At 40.3% G+C, this 12,245-nt stretch overlaps 1 protein-coding gene across 2 annotated transcripts; it reads right to left on the bottom strand.

The window, feature by feature from the left end:
* Positions 1-1,762: 1,762 nt before the first annotated feature.
* dsc2l (desmocollin 2 like) lies at positions 1,763-9,637 on the bottom strand. Of its 2 annotated transcripts, XM_083991609.1 has the most exons (17): positions 9,568-9,637; positions 9,295-9,482; positions 9,021-9,117; positions 8,635-8,840; positions 8,419-8,523; positions 7,812-7,967; positions 7,077-7,221; positions 6,830-6,984; positions 6,569-6,703; positions 6,252-6,437; positions 5,895-6,142; positions 5,583-5,725; positions 4,790-5,011; positions 4,069-4,290; positions 3,708-3,823; positions 3,299-3,589; positions 1,763-2,883 (listed from the first exon to the last, which is right to left on the bottom strand). In XM_083991609.1, the coding sequence occupies exons 2-17, from the start codon at positions 9,331-9,333 to the stop codon at positions 2,686-2,688; spliced, it is 2,664 nt and encodes an 887-aa protein (XP_083847735.1). In that variant the 5' UTR covers positions 9,334-9,482; positions 9,568-9,637; the 3' UTR covers positions 1,763-2,685. The 2 variants fall into 2 exon arrangements, with proteins under 2 accessions (XP_083847735.1, XP_083847734.1); XM_083991608.1 differs by lacking the exon at positions 9,568-9,637 and having other exon boundaries at positions 9,295-9,541.
* Between the last annotated feature and the right edge of the window lie 2,608 nt (positions 9,638-12,245).

The raw sequence follows: 12,245 nt of genomic DNA on the forward strand, positions 1-12,245 counted from the left end.
ATGCACTTGATAACGCTTACAGAAATTATCAAAAAATTCCGGTTTGTTGTAGTCTTAATTGCTGCTGAGGTATTTTCGTCATGCAGCTCCCGTGGCACACGCCATATGTTAGGACAGCTGAGCATGTCGTTGTGAGTGGAAGGCCTTTATAGAAATATTTCTATCAAACTGTGTAACAATGTGTATGTCTATGAACATTGGGGGGGAATTGTAATTCACTGAACAGAAAAAGTGAGGCAGATGAAGGTCTCTGGTATCAGAAGACATGTTTCTGTCACCTCAACCTCTTTCCTCCCTAGTTCTCAGTTTGAACTTACATGATACATTTCACACTCACTGAACGGCAAGTGCCTATAAATAAACAGTGCGTCGTTTGCCTGTTGAAGTAACATGTAGTCTGAGGTCTCTGAGATCATCAGTGTGAGCACTTTCTTAGTCAGAAAGTCCTAACAACCCAACACAGATCATGACCTCCTATATGTGAAATATCTGGCCCTGTTGATCATAATGTAACTCATCGGAAATGTGTAAGTGTTTCTAAAAAAGAAAATGCTTAGGGATTTGAATCATCATTACAGATTTCATGAATACCAGTTATACACAAATGCTTTAATTTCTGCAGAGAATAGTAATTAAAAAGTGAAAAAAAATACAGTTTATTGGTGATGTGGTTAATAGAGCTGTGGTCTGTGCTTGGAGTTCCTTCTTAAGATATTTGGGTTAACTGCTTATTGTCATTATTTTTGAGTTATGTGACTTTTCAAGATTCTCCTAATTGGCCCCAGTGGGATTTTGAGCAAAAACCCTTGATGTTCACATCTCGCTCTCATCCCCCTGTAATTGTGACAGTATTATTGTAATCTGCACGGATAATATTGTTGTATTTTTAACAAGATTCCAGTGTTTCATCATAGCGAGAGACCGGTTTCATTCCAAGATTTAATTTCCCCCCCCTTTTTTTTCAGCTCTCCGCTGTCATCTTTGATACTTGTCACCACAATCACATGACAGATGGTCCCTTCCAAACCCTATAATTATATTTCCAGCCTCAAATTCATAATTCATCACATTGATGCATGATTTTCATGTCATCAGGGGGAAAAATGGTGAATTGTTTACTGGCATCAATGCCTTTTTATATATTTTCTATGAATTAATAATCCGTAATCTGCCTAAGCTTAATAAGATCAAGAACTCATTGGGGATCTCAGTACATGTGTTATACTGTATTATTTATTTATGGAGGTCTGTGCCTATTGTAGCGAAGCTTGTTATCTACAGGATCTTACCATTTTAAATTCCTTTTACTAATTAATTAAAACTGACATTGTTTGGACCCTACAGTGACTCCCCCATGACTGTGAAATCTTTTTTCAAAGGCAAATGAAGAATTTTACTGTATATTGTTTGTATTTTATTTATATTGTAGATAATTACTGGTATTGCTTAACAGGCACAGACAAGTTCTGGTTATCATGGCAACCGATCGAGGCTGGAGGTAAATATTAGCTGGGAGATGAGCAGTCTGTTAAAGGTGGAACATTGTGTAAGCCAAGAGGGCCACACCTTGTAAATCATTCACCTGTGCACACACAAGGCACGTACGCAAAGAGTGAGCACAATGACAACTGTTTCTGCTCTGGTCACTCTTTTTGCCAAAATACCGAATCAAAACAGCACAAATTTTAGTTAATGTTAATGTTTGTAAAAAAAAAAAAAGCTTATATAAAACTAAATAGGACACATTGAAGGAATTCACCAAGACACTTCCTTTAATGACAATGCATACTTACACACAACCTTAACAGCTTAATACACACACATCGGAATATCAAATCCCCTTTAATTATCAGGTTCAAGGATATTTCCTCTCAACTTTCTTTTACTTCACTCAGACAGTTGCAGGGAGTGTCAGTTACACTGCACTCCTCCCACTCACACCCATGTGCTGACTTTTGCAGGAATACTGCCGTGTTGCAATAACTTCAGCAATATTGGACTGAAACTACGCCCAGTTGACCATCAGGACTTGCGCTGGAATGTGTTTGCACTAACATTTACTGTACTCTTTGGAAAGCCGAAGGGAGGTCAATATGTATTACTGTTATGTAACTGAAAAGCAATTGTAAGATTGTAATTTGAATCAAGTATTTTCATGTTGAATGTTTAAAAAAGAAAAAAAAAACTTTTTATGTAGGCATTTCTTCTTCAAAAAATAAAATTAAAACTATGAAATTTAACGCACAACTCTAAAGCAGCCACTTATACAAAATCATATCATCAAATTATTAATAATACCAAAAATACCCTAATGTGTTACTAACTGATGAACCCCACAGCCCAACACTGCATATACTATGATTCAACAACCATCATAATCCTGCATGTGTCTGCAAGATATTTAAGGCAAAACAGCACATTAATACACATTAATAAACAACATGATAAATATATACAACAGTTTTCAGTGCAAAAGACTTCTACCAAAAAGCAGCGTAGAAAAAATTTCTTACAGCAAAATGCAATAGCAGAGCAGTGCATGCACACACTGACACCGCCTGCTTGTTCGTTTCTTCTTTTTTTTTTTTCATTCATGTTCAGGGGGAATACCAAGCACAAAGATCCCGGGCCAGTCTACATCCTGCACAGTGGAAAGCAAACACCATTATTATGCAGCTTCATTGTTCATGTCTTTCTGCAGACGTCTGCCAGAGTTTTGAACTTTGGTCCAAGAGTGTTCAGGAAGTCGAGGTTTTCAGGCTCGCCGTAGTCACTGCAGCATCCCACTGAGCCGGCTGCAGAACCCACCCCCTCAAACCCGTAGCTGTGGATAATGTCATCGGCGTAGCGTCCGTCTGCGTCTGTTCCCATGTAGGCCAGCTTCTACAGAAACAAAATGGAAGAAAGAGGAAGCGTGTGTTATTACTCGGAGTGGACTAAGCCCGGGTGATGGCGAGAGGAGATATTGTACCATGTGATAATACGAGGGTGCTCAGGATATGACAGGCAGTCAGACATATTACACAGTGAACAAACAACTCACCAACAAATTAGAGACATGTTATTTCTCACCGAGAAGTTGAGAATTATTAAAGTTTACACAGGATACGATCAGAGCTTAGAGAGCGAGATTATATTACACATGAGAATTACCTAAGCCCTTACAGATAACAAAGAAGTTATTAAACCTCAGAGAAAAGAAAAAAAAGCAAGCATCTGGCCACTTTCTCTCATTTTTTTGTGCCAACATCCACACTTGGACATATATTCACTGCACTATATATATAAATAACATTACCTGGTGTAGGTAATGGCCATTTGTTTGCCAGGTGTGAAGGAAGCTGGGGTCCTGGGCGAGGTATCTGGTGTCGATGCAGCTTCCAACGCGATGATCTACGTACTGACCGTCAATCTGTTGAGTATCATACTGATACTGGCCAGATAACATATTAGAACCTGTCTGATATATGCCATTATTATCCAGTGTGCTTTGGCCCCCTCCAAAGCCGAAGCCCTTCCCCGCCTGGTATTCTTGTCTCATGTCCTTTGATATTTGTTCAGTGGGGAGGACAGTGATTAGACTGGGATCCTGGAGAGCATAACCAACAAAACAAAAGTAATGAAGTTAACAATTGACTAAATGAAGCACAATTAAGGTGCAATTAAGCTTTTCATGAGGATATCAGCTTTCGTTTTTATGTCCTCACCACTTCGTCCCCTTTGCCCTCAGTGTTTGACGGGAGCAGGATTCCTTTGCCTTCTCCTCCATCATCAATTTCCAGTTTCTCCCTCTTTGTCACACAGAAAAAGGCAAGGAGCAGGACTGCAACAACAAAGCAAGAATCTTAGAAACAAATGCACAAGGAAAAAGACTGCTCCATGTGTAATAGACATCACAAGAGTGAGCATAATTGTAGCGCAGTGTGCAATATACAATGCACAATTCAGCATCAACAAAAGGTTAAGCTTTCTGTCGCTCTTCCTACACTTTTGCACATGCATGGGCACAAAACTCCTGTTTTATTATCTACACAGCACAGCCTACACAGGTAGCGGTGGGGCACTTACACAGCAGAAGGAGGAGAGCCAGAGGCAACAGCATAGTCAGTAAAGCCAGTGGTCCTAATGATATCGAGTGTTCAGGGGGCAAGCAGACTCCGTTCTTGCACTTGCAGATTCTTATTTTCACCATCTGTACGTCGCCATGTCCCTGCAGATCTTTAATTTCCACACGAACTTCGTAGTCCCCTGTGTTGAGCCTTTTGGCTGGACTCAGAGTAGCTGCAGTTCCTGGGGAGGAAATGTGTTTTTAGAGAAAATCAATCAATAAAATTTAATGTTTCTTCAACTGAACATTCCTTACAACATTTTAAACTTTTTAAATTAATCTTTTAGAGCAGATCAAGGTGATTTGGTGATGAAGATTGTGCTATATTGTTATAATGATACTTAAATACAGGACCAGTAATTGTAATGGACACATTTGAGTGTGTGTTATAAGAAACCTTGACTTGGATAAATTACTGTATCTGATTTTTTCCACAACAAATCCTGCCTACTTTAATGGAATGCTTGCTATTTCTATTGGTGTGAACCAAAACAAATGGTGTTTTTGGTGATACAGCAGTTAAGATATGGATGAATGAGACCTAGATTGTGTTGACTGAAGGTTTCTTACAGAGCCTGTATAGACATTCCAGTCATGTTTTACTGTGGCTTAACAAGTGTTGATGCAAACTGTCCCATTAGATGTTCCCTCTGTCATGCAGACATAAATCAAACCACCTACCATTAAGTCTTGTCAGAGACCATTCGCCGTTGTTGTCTGGTGGCAAATTGAAGGTGAAAGGGGAGGAAAGTGGAGACTGGTCTTTGTCTTCAGCCACGACCGTCACAGTACCATGCTCTCCGTCGCTCTCACATATAAATAGTTCGCCTTTGAGAGGCAATGGAATGTTGTCGTTTTCGTCCTCCACCTGAATGATGACTGTTCCCGTGCCTGATTTTTGGCCTGTAATACATAAGCACTACATTAGTCCTCGTGCAAAACAAGAGAACATATGGGTATTGTGGGAAAATGTTGGATCTAGTCATTTGAATTCTGACGTCACTTGGTTGGTGCGTCATTTTAATTTGATTTTTCAAATTCTGACAAGCATCTGGGCTAGAAGCCCAATTTCCACCATCTTACTGGGGGACTGTGAGTCATTGTGAATCACAGTCACATCACATGTCAACAGGTGTTTTCAAGGTGAGACAAAAACAAATCCTGCTGTTTGTTCAGACAGATACTGGGGAGGGTGGAGCTGGCGTTCTTTACAAAAATATCCAAAGACATGACAAATAAGCTGTCGTGAACCCCTCCTCTATCCAGCACTTTCTTGCTGACAATGTGATGGAGTGAGTTTACACAACAGGTAATACTGTAGGTGTGAATAAAAAAATAGGGAAGAGAGCATTACTGAAGGCTGTCACATCTTTATCCTTCAAGTATACTTGAGATAAACTTGAATTTATGAATTCTTTTTTTTAAATACTCCATGGACAGGCCAAGCACATCACATAATTTCCAAGCAACTTACTAGTATCAACAGCTTTCATGGTGATATTGTAAATTCCATCCTGGGCATGTTGTGACTCTCTGTCGATTGTATTTGCAACCCTCAGCTCTCCTGTATTTTTGTCGACACTGATCCAGGCAGCTGGGTCTGAGACCTTGTAATACCTGAGAGATGGTGGAAAAGTACTTGAATCTATTACAAGCATATTTTTCAGTGCGGCAGTCAAAGTGTGCCCTCCAGTGTTTAAGAGGTGTAACATAAACTTCAGCTGGGGTCTTGAGGATTAGCTGTGATTGTGTCCATTTTCAGATATATATATAAAAGATTTCTTACGTGATCCCATTGCTGCTCTTGGTCTCGGGATCTACGGCTGTGTAGCGTCCTATCACAGTGCCATTTTTTGTGTTCTCCTTGACGATGAAGCGGACGGTGGGAGCAGTGAATTCTGGGCCCTCGTCGACATCAGTGACGGTGACGACCACAGGGATGGAGTTCCATTTCGCATTCGTGTTGACCAGCTCAGCTTCGTTACGTGCCGAAATCTCAAGGTCTATTTTATTGTTGAGCTCATGATTCAGGGTCTGTGAGGAAGAGTAAGTGAGTGAGTCACTGCTGTATGTCATGTTCAATAGTTTCTACTTCTGCCTAATTTCATAATAATAATATCAATAATAAAAAAATGTAACTCACCTTCGAGACGTACAAAAGCCCTTCATTTGTTTTGGGGTCAGTTTCCATCCTGAAGTTGCCATTTTCATTTCCACGAGTGATGACAAATTTTGAAACCCAGTTTGGTGTGTTTATTAAATCCTTGTCGTCAACGGGAATTCGAAGGATAAGTTTGTCCTTTTCATTTTCGTTAACAGTGGCTGTGTACTACAAGGAAACAAAGGGCGTGTTTCTCAAATGAGATATCCAGTCTAAACAAGTTTGAGTTACATTTTGCTGTCATGAAAGACATTGAGATAAAGTTTCTTATATAGTAATAGTAATTACTATCAACTTACAGACGTTGCTTTGAAAGTCGGTGGATTGTCGTTGACATCGCCCAAAGTAATTGTTGCCGTTCCTGTCGCTTTCAGGCCGTTTACTGCACCTTCCAGATCTTGAATTTGAACTGTCACCAGATGCTTTTCGTTTTCCTAAGGGGAATTAATAAAAAGGCAATAATGTAAAATCATCTGAGAGGCCAATTAAGAGCATTTGTCACCTCATTTCTTTCTTAGTCTTTCTGGGTGAATTACTAATACAAAAAAGGCGGAGCTCACCTCTCTATCCAGGGTGTTGGTCACTGTGGTGATGACACCTGTCTTCGGATTGATGGCAAAGAGGTTTAATCCAGTCAAGAGAGTGTACTTTATCTTGACATGAGTGGTGTCCTCCTTGTCTCTGTCTGTGGCATTCACTTTCCCCACCACTGTTCCTGTGGTGTAAAACATGATCATTGAGTTTATTATTATCTTCCTGAAGGTTAAATACCACAGGATTTATCAGTGTGTGTTTCATGTGTCTCACCTGCTTGGCTTTTCTCAGGCACAGTAAACTGCAGCGGGCTTGAAAACTGTGGAGCATTGTCATTCAAATCATCTACAATCACTGGGATGGGCAAAGGCGCGTCTGTCTCCTGATTTGTAACTTTATCGAAAACTCTGAACGTCAGCTGCCAAGAAAAAAACAAGAAGAAAGAAGTGTCAATCTTAACACGTGGGTTTGTGTATTTTCAAAGATGGTCAGTGATGGGTTGAAGCAACACTATAATAAACATTATGATTTCACTAAAGACACGAAACTCAAATCAATCCATTGATAAATTGGCATCAAAGTGATTGAGAAAGACTAGGCTATATATAATTGAAATAGCCAGTCACGCATCAGCAATGTCACTCTCGCTACTCTTAATCCACCTCTCAAAACAGCACACCCCTTTCTCATATCACTAAAACACACGTGCAGACGCCTCTTAAACAATCAAAACCTTGTTCACATGTGTCCAAACATGCAGAGACAGTCAATCACAACTGTACTGTCACTTTCTAAATGTACTTACAAGCCTATACAAGACAGAGGGGTGTTACTGTAGATGGCGGTTGTGTTTCCATAATGTATATTCATGTTATAACAGATATGTGACATTTTGCACGGTGTAGTTTTGAAAAATGAGAACTAATTTAGAAAACAAGTGTACGCAGATGTTAAAAATAACTATCAGGGGAGGGCATTAGGTAGTTGGTTACAGTACTTCACACTGACCACAAACTCTGGGAACTCCTCACGATCAACAGTTCCGTGCACTTTCAGCATCCCGCTCTCCCTGTCAATAGTGAACAGGTTCACCGGACGCTCAGTGCTACCAGGTCCACTGATGGTATAGTACACTTGGTGCTTGGCTTCGGAGTCTGACACGATCTGCAACAGAAACAAATTCACATCATACTAAAAGAACAACAAAAAAACAGGGATTCCTGTTTTTCAGGAAACAGTCTCTTAGTGAAGGCAATCAATCTATGTGAAATGTGTTTTAGGCTACTTGAAATGAAACATGAGAAAAGGGTGAGGACAAAAAACCAAACGTCGACCCTATGATGTCCTCAGGTAGAGTCCAACAGACAGTCCAATGATGCAGGTGAATAGTCATCAAAGGATTTAATCACAGAATAAAGTCATGTGAAAGTAAGGATTTAATTGATAGGTGTGTCTGGGTGTGTGAATCAGATTGTGTGTGTGTTGGGGAGGATTATGTGAGTAAATCTATGAGGAAATTCTCATCTTGTTTTACCAGTAAACACTGAGAAGTCTTGCCGTGTAAATTTGTCACCAACTATTTTAGAGAAGCAGGTGTTCTCGGCGTTGACCTTACCTTTTCGATGTCTTTTGGAAAAGGCCCCTTGTCGTTCTCCAAGATGTTGAAGGGTGGAGGACTCCATCTTCTTTTGTAACGCCTCAGTAAGCCTTGGCCTCTGAACTGTAACAGGCAAACAATAGAAGAGGGGGTGAGGAGGAGGGTGGTGTTTTAAAATGCGTATAGATACCACTCATAAATAAATAGACAAAGTATAATACGCAATAGTTTCACCTCTCTCTTCTGGAGTTGTCTGTGGACAAGGTGAACTTCCATCTCACTCTCGAGGCCCCTATCGTCGCGAGCCCACACAGAAAATGTCCGCCCTGTTGCCACAGTTACGGTGCTCAGAGCCACTATCACACCATCTGTTTTTATTGTAAAACTCGAGTCCTTCAAAGTGAAGTGCACTGAGCTGGTGTCACAGTCCGTGGGTTCAACTGAAGGTCGAGAAAGAGTAAAGGTATGTCAAAACAATAGAAGAGAAAGAAACACATAACAGGGGGAAGCTACAAAACAAAACCCCACAGAGCCTTTACAGGAAAAGATTCAAGGGAGAAATGGGGGCTGAGACGGTTACAGAAGGAGTTAAATAAAAACAGATGATTGGGGGAAAATACCTTTAGTGACTTCGTATCCAGCTGGAATGGATTGTGGCACGGGGACATAGAGGTTATTCGGGATAAAACAGGAATCGACACAGGAACAGGACAGGACCTGAGGTAGAGTCGTATTACATTGAGTCATTAACTGCCCATTTAAAACTAAAGCGTTACAAGTGTAGCTTAGTGTAGCAAAGACTTTTGTTTTAGTATTTAATACAGTGGATATTTGGCTGGGGGGAAATAACAAATAAAAGAGAGAGAGAGAGAAAATAAAGGAAGTGGGACTTACCAACATCACGCAGATGTTTAAAATCAAAACCTTCGCCATTTCTGGAAAACTTTTCCTTGAACAACCGCTCCGCGAGCTGAGTGGACTCCACCGAAGTGACAGCTGATTGAATTGTGTCGCCGTTTAAAGCAGAGGAGAGAAAAAAAACCAAACAAAGACGGGAGCCACTCGATATCCCTGCACTTGTCCTGTCGGGGCGAAACGGACAGGAGTTTAGTGAGAGCCGCGGTATCTGTCTGTCGCTGCTGGCACTGACTCAAGCTACCGACACACCTACACTGCCCCACCCAGACTGTCAACCCGGCCTGCCTGGTATGATCACAGCCAGGGCGAAGCACCTATAGGCTTGTGCTCTGGGCTTTTGCTTCTATTGTATTGAACACGTCAACTCCTGAAAGTTTGAATTTATATATGATTTTTTTTTATTTCCTGCCAGTAGGGGGAAACATTGTCCAAGTGTTTTTTTTTTGCCAGCAAAAGTGACTCTGTAATCAATTTTCATTCTGTTGCAAGACACCCAAACCACACACCAAGACACCATATAATTCCTCATGGAAGAGTTATGGCTGTATCTTGTGAAATATAAATGCCTATGAAAGCCATAAAGATGTCTTAAAGCGACAGTGTCATGGTTTCTGGGGAGGTTGAACAGGTGCTCTGGGAGCTGAGGTAAAGTCAAAACACTTATTTTTTATTAGGAATCATCTGTTCTCTGTATTTATTTATTTATTTATTTATTGAGTTACATTCACCCTCAGGGTTAGTACTTGTTTGTGTGTCAGCTCGTCTTTAAAAAACGTCTGTCTGAAGAACCTCTCCCAGGTCTACACAGAGATTGACCCCGTACACGCCCCTCCCCTCTCTCCTCTCTCCTCTGACCGTAGGAGGAACAGAACTGGTCTCTTCACTTAACACCACAGGAATGTGAGCTGACTAAAGCCTGGTGTGGCCAAGGCTGCACTCCCACAGCGAAGCGCTCACTATCTCTATAAACTGCTGATAAAAGCGAGAGTGGCCAGAGAACACTGACAGCCCTGTGTCCTTGTAAAACATGTTCCCATGTGGGTCCAGTGTACTGGGGTAGATCTTGTTTAGTGCACAGGGGTAGTAAGGATACATTGCGGCTGCAACAGCAACAGGAAAGGTGAGAAAAATGCCAGGAAGAGCATGTTGGTATGAGTCATATGTCTGGACATAATGAAAGATCTTCTGACTGAGAGTCCTAACAGTACTTCAAGACAGACTCAGAAAAAAAATAACCTCCTGTCTCTCCAAAGCTAAACTGAAATTAAGATGTTTCTGCACTCAGACTGCAGTGTGTGCACAGAGCACACAATGTGACTATGTTTGACAAGATAAACCTGCAATGTTGCTGCTAATTCCTCTGGTGACACTGTTTGACCTCTCCCTCCCACACTGTCCACTAATTGTGATAAATAGTCACAGGAGACGTATTTTACTTCCCCTAACCAGCCAGCGTTTATTCTTCTGCTGACTATCACAGATTATAAAAAGTCATTCCTATGACTCCATACCGGCCGTCTGGTTTGTCGTCATACGTATTTTACGAGAAGTAGCAACATGATATTAGGAAATCCACCGGGGAACAAACGTTTGTTGTGAAATTGCATCATGCCAACAAAGAATAATGTTTGCTCACATTTCCTGAAAAAATATTTTTGAAAGGTGTGAAAGTTCTTTTGAACCCCGATCAGTTAATGACAACTATCCCAGAGGCAAGGAGTTTTGCTCCTAAAGCAGAAACTCCACCCGTCACGACTCCCTCCACACCCTTTGGATGAGTGCCAAATGACACACAGGGTGGGGCATACACGTAATGAGTGTGAGTTAGTATATGGGTGAGACAAATTTCTTGGTGATGTTTTTGTTTTTAAGTGACATGACAAATAGTTATTGCGTGTGTATCAATTATAGTCAGTTATTATCACTGAATCAAACTATTTAAAAAAAAAAACTCACTTATTAGAAGTTAAGTTTGCAGGTAAATCCAATGTTAAACAGTCTGCAGCAATAACCCAGCAATAAATACTGATAAGATTAAAGATATACTGACTCATTTATATGGTCATGTTTCACTAGTGAGTTCTACTGCAATATACTGAGAGGTGTATCCGCTGTATAGATTTTCCTTGTTGTTATAAACACACAAGTCCCATCATGTTTGAAGCAGTGCAATTTGAGATCAGTGCAGTTTCCAAAATAATCCTGAAGTTAAATGAAGGAAGAGTTTCAACAAAGCTGACCATTATTATTATTATTTATGGTGGATCGGTGCACATTAGACCACATTAGTTGTTGGGATCACTGTAACACTTCCAATTTCTCCAAACAGGAACAAGTTATGAATCACCTGATTCTCTCTGTATATGCTCAGTTTAGTCCTAGAAGGAAAAAAAACTAAATTTTGAGGCAAGAAAGTTTTTTTTTTTTTTTTTACTTCATTTATTTTTGTGATAGCATTGCCTGCTTTGTAAAACTCACCAAACTATATTTCATACAAGTTGTTAGTGCTTTAGTCGTTAACTGTAAGATAAGCTAGTTCATGACTCCAAGGGTCTGAGTTAGTTGTAACAACAAAAGTCTGGGTTAGTTGTAACAACAATTAAAAATGTTAACCTATTCCAAACCAAACGTTTTTATTTCAGTATGCCTAGGTCTTTAGGAAGAGAATGATGGCAGGGTTAGGGTTAGGGTTAGGATCAGACTGTGGCTGAAAGTAACGAACACACTTGGCACACGCACCAATTATCTTAAAAAGTAATTTGTGTTAAAAGCATTCAATATCACATTTTGTCATAATCCTTATTTAATAATGTCACATCTCAACCCAGGGAATATTACAGTGCTACATTTCACTCCGCGTGTTTTAGACTTAACCATGCATTTTCTGTTTGTGTTGCAGTGATGACAGCTATGCCATTTAATAGCAG

This window comes from Trachurus trachurus, assembly GCF_905171665.1.
Source record: "Trachurus trachurus genome assembly, chromosome: 17".
NCBI lineage: Eukaryota > Metazoa > Chordata > Actinopteri > Carangiformes > Carangidae > Trachurus > Trachurus trachurus.

Bases quoted from the DNA above. Each gene is read 5' to 3' on its own strand.
- dsc2l (XM_083991609.1), bottom strand. From the start codon at position 9,333: ATGGCGAAGGTTTTGATTTTAAACATCTGCGTGATGTTG. The intron at 6,438-6,568 runs GTAAGTTGATAG...GTTTCCTTGTAG, and splicing joins CGACTTTCAAAGCAACGTCT to TACACAGCCACTGTTAACGA. The intron at 3,590-3,707 runs GTGAGGACATAA...TATGCTCTCCAG, and splicing joins AGGGCAAAGGGGACGAAGTG to GATCCCAGTCTAATCACTGT.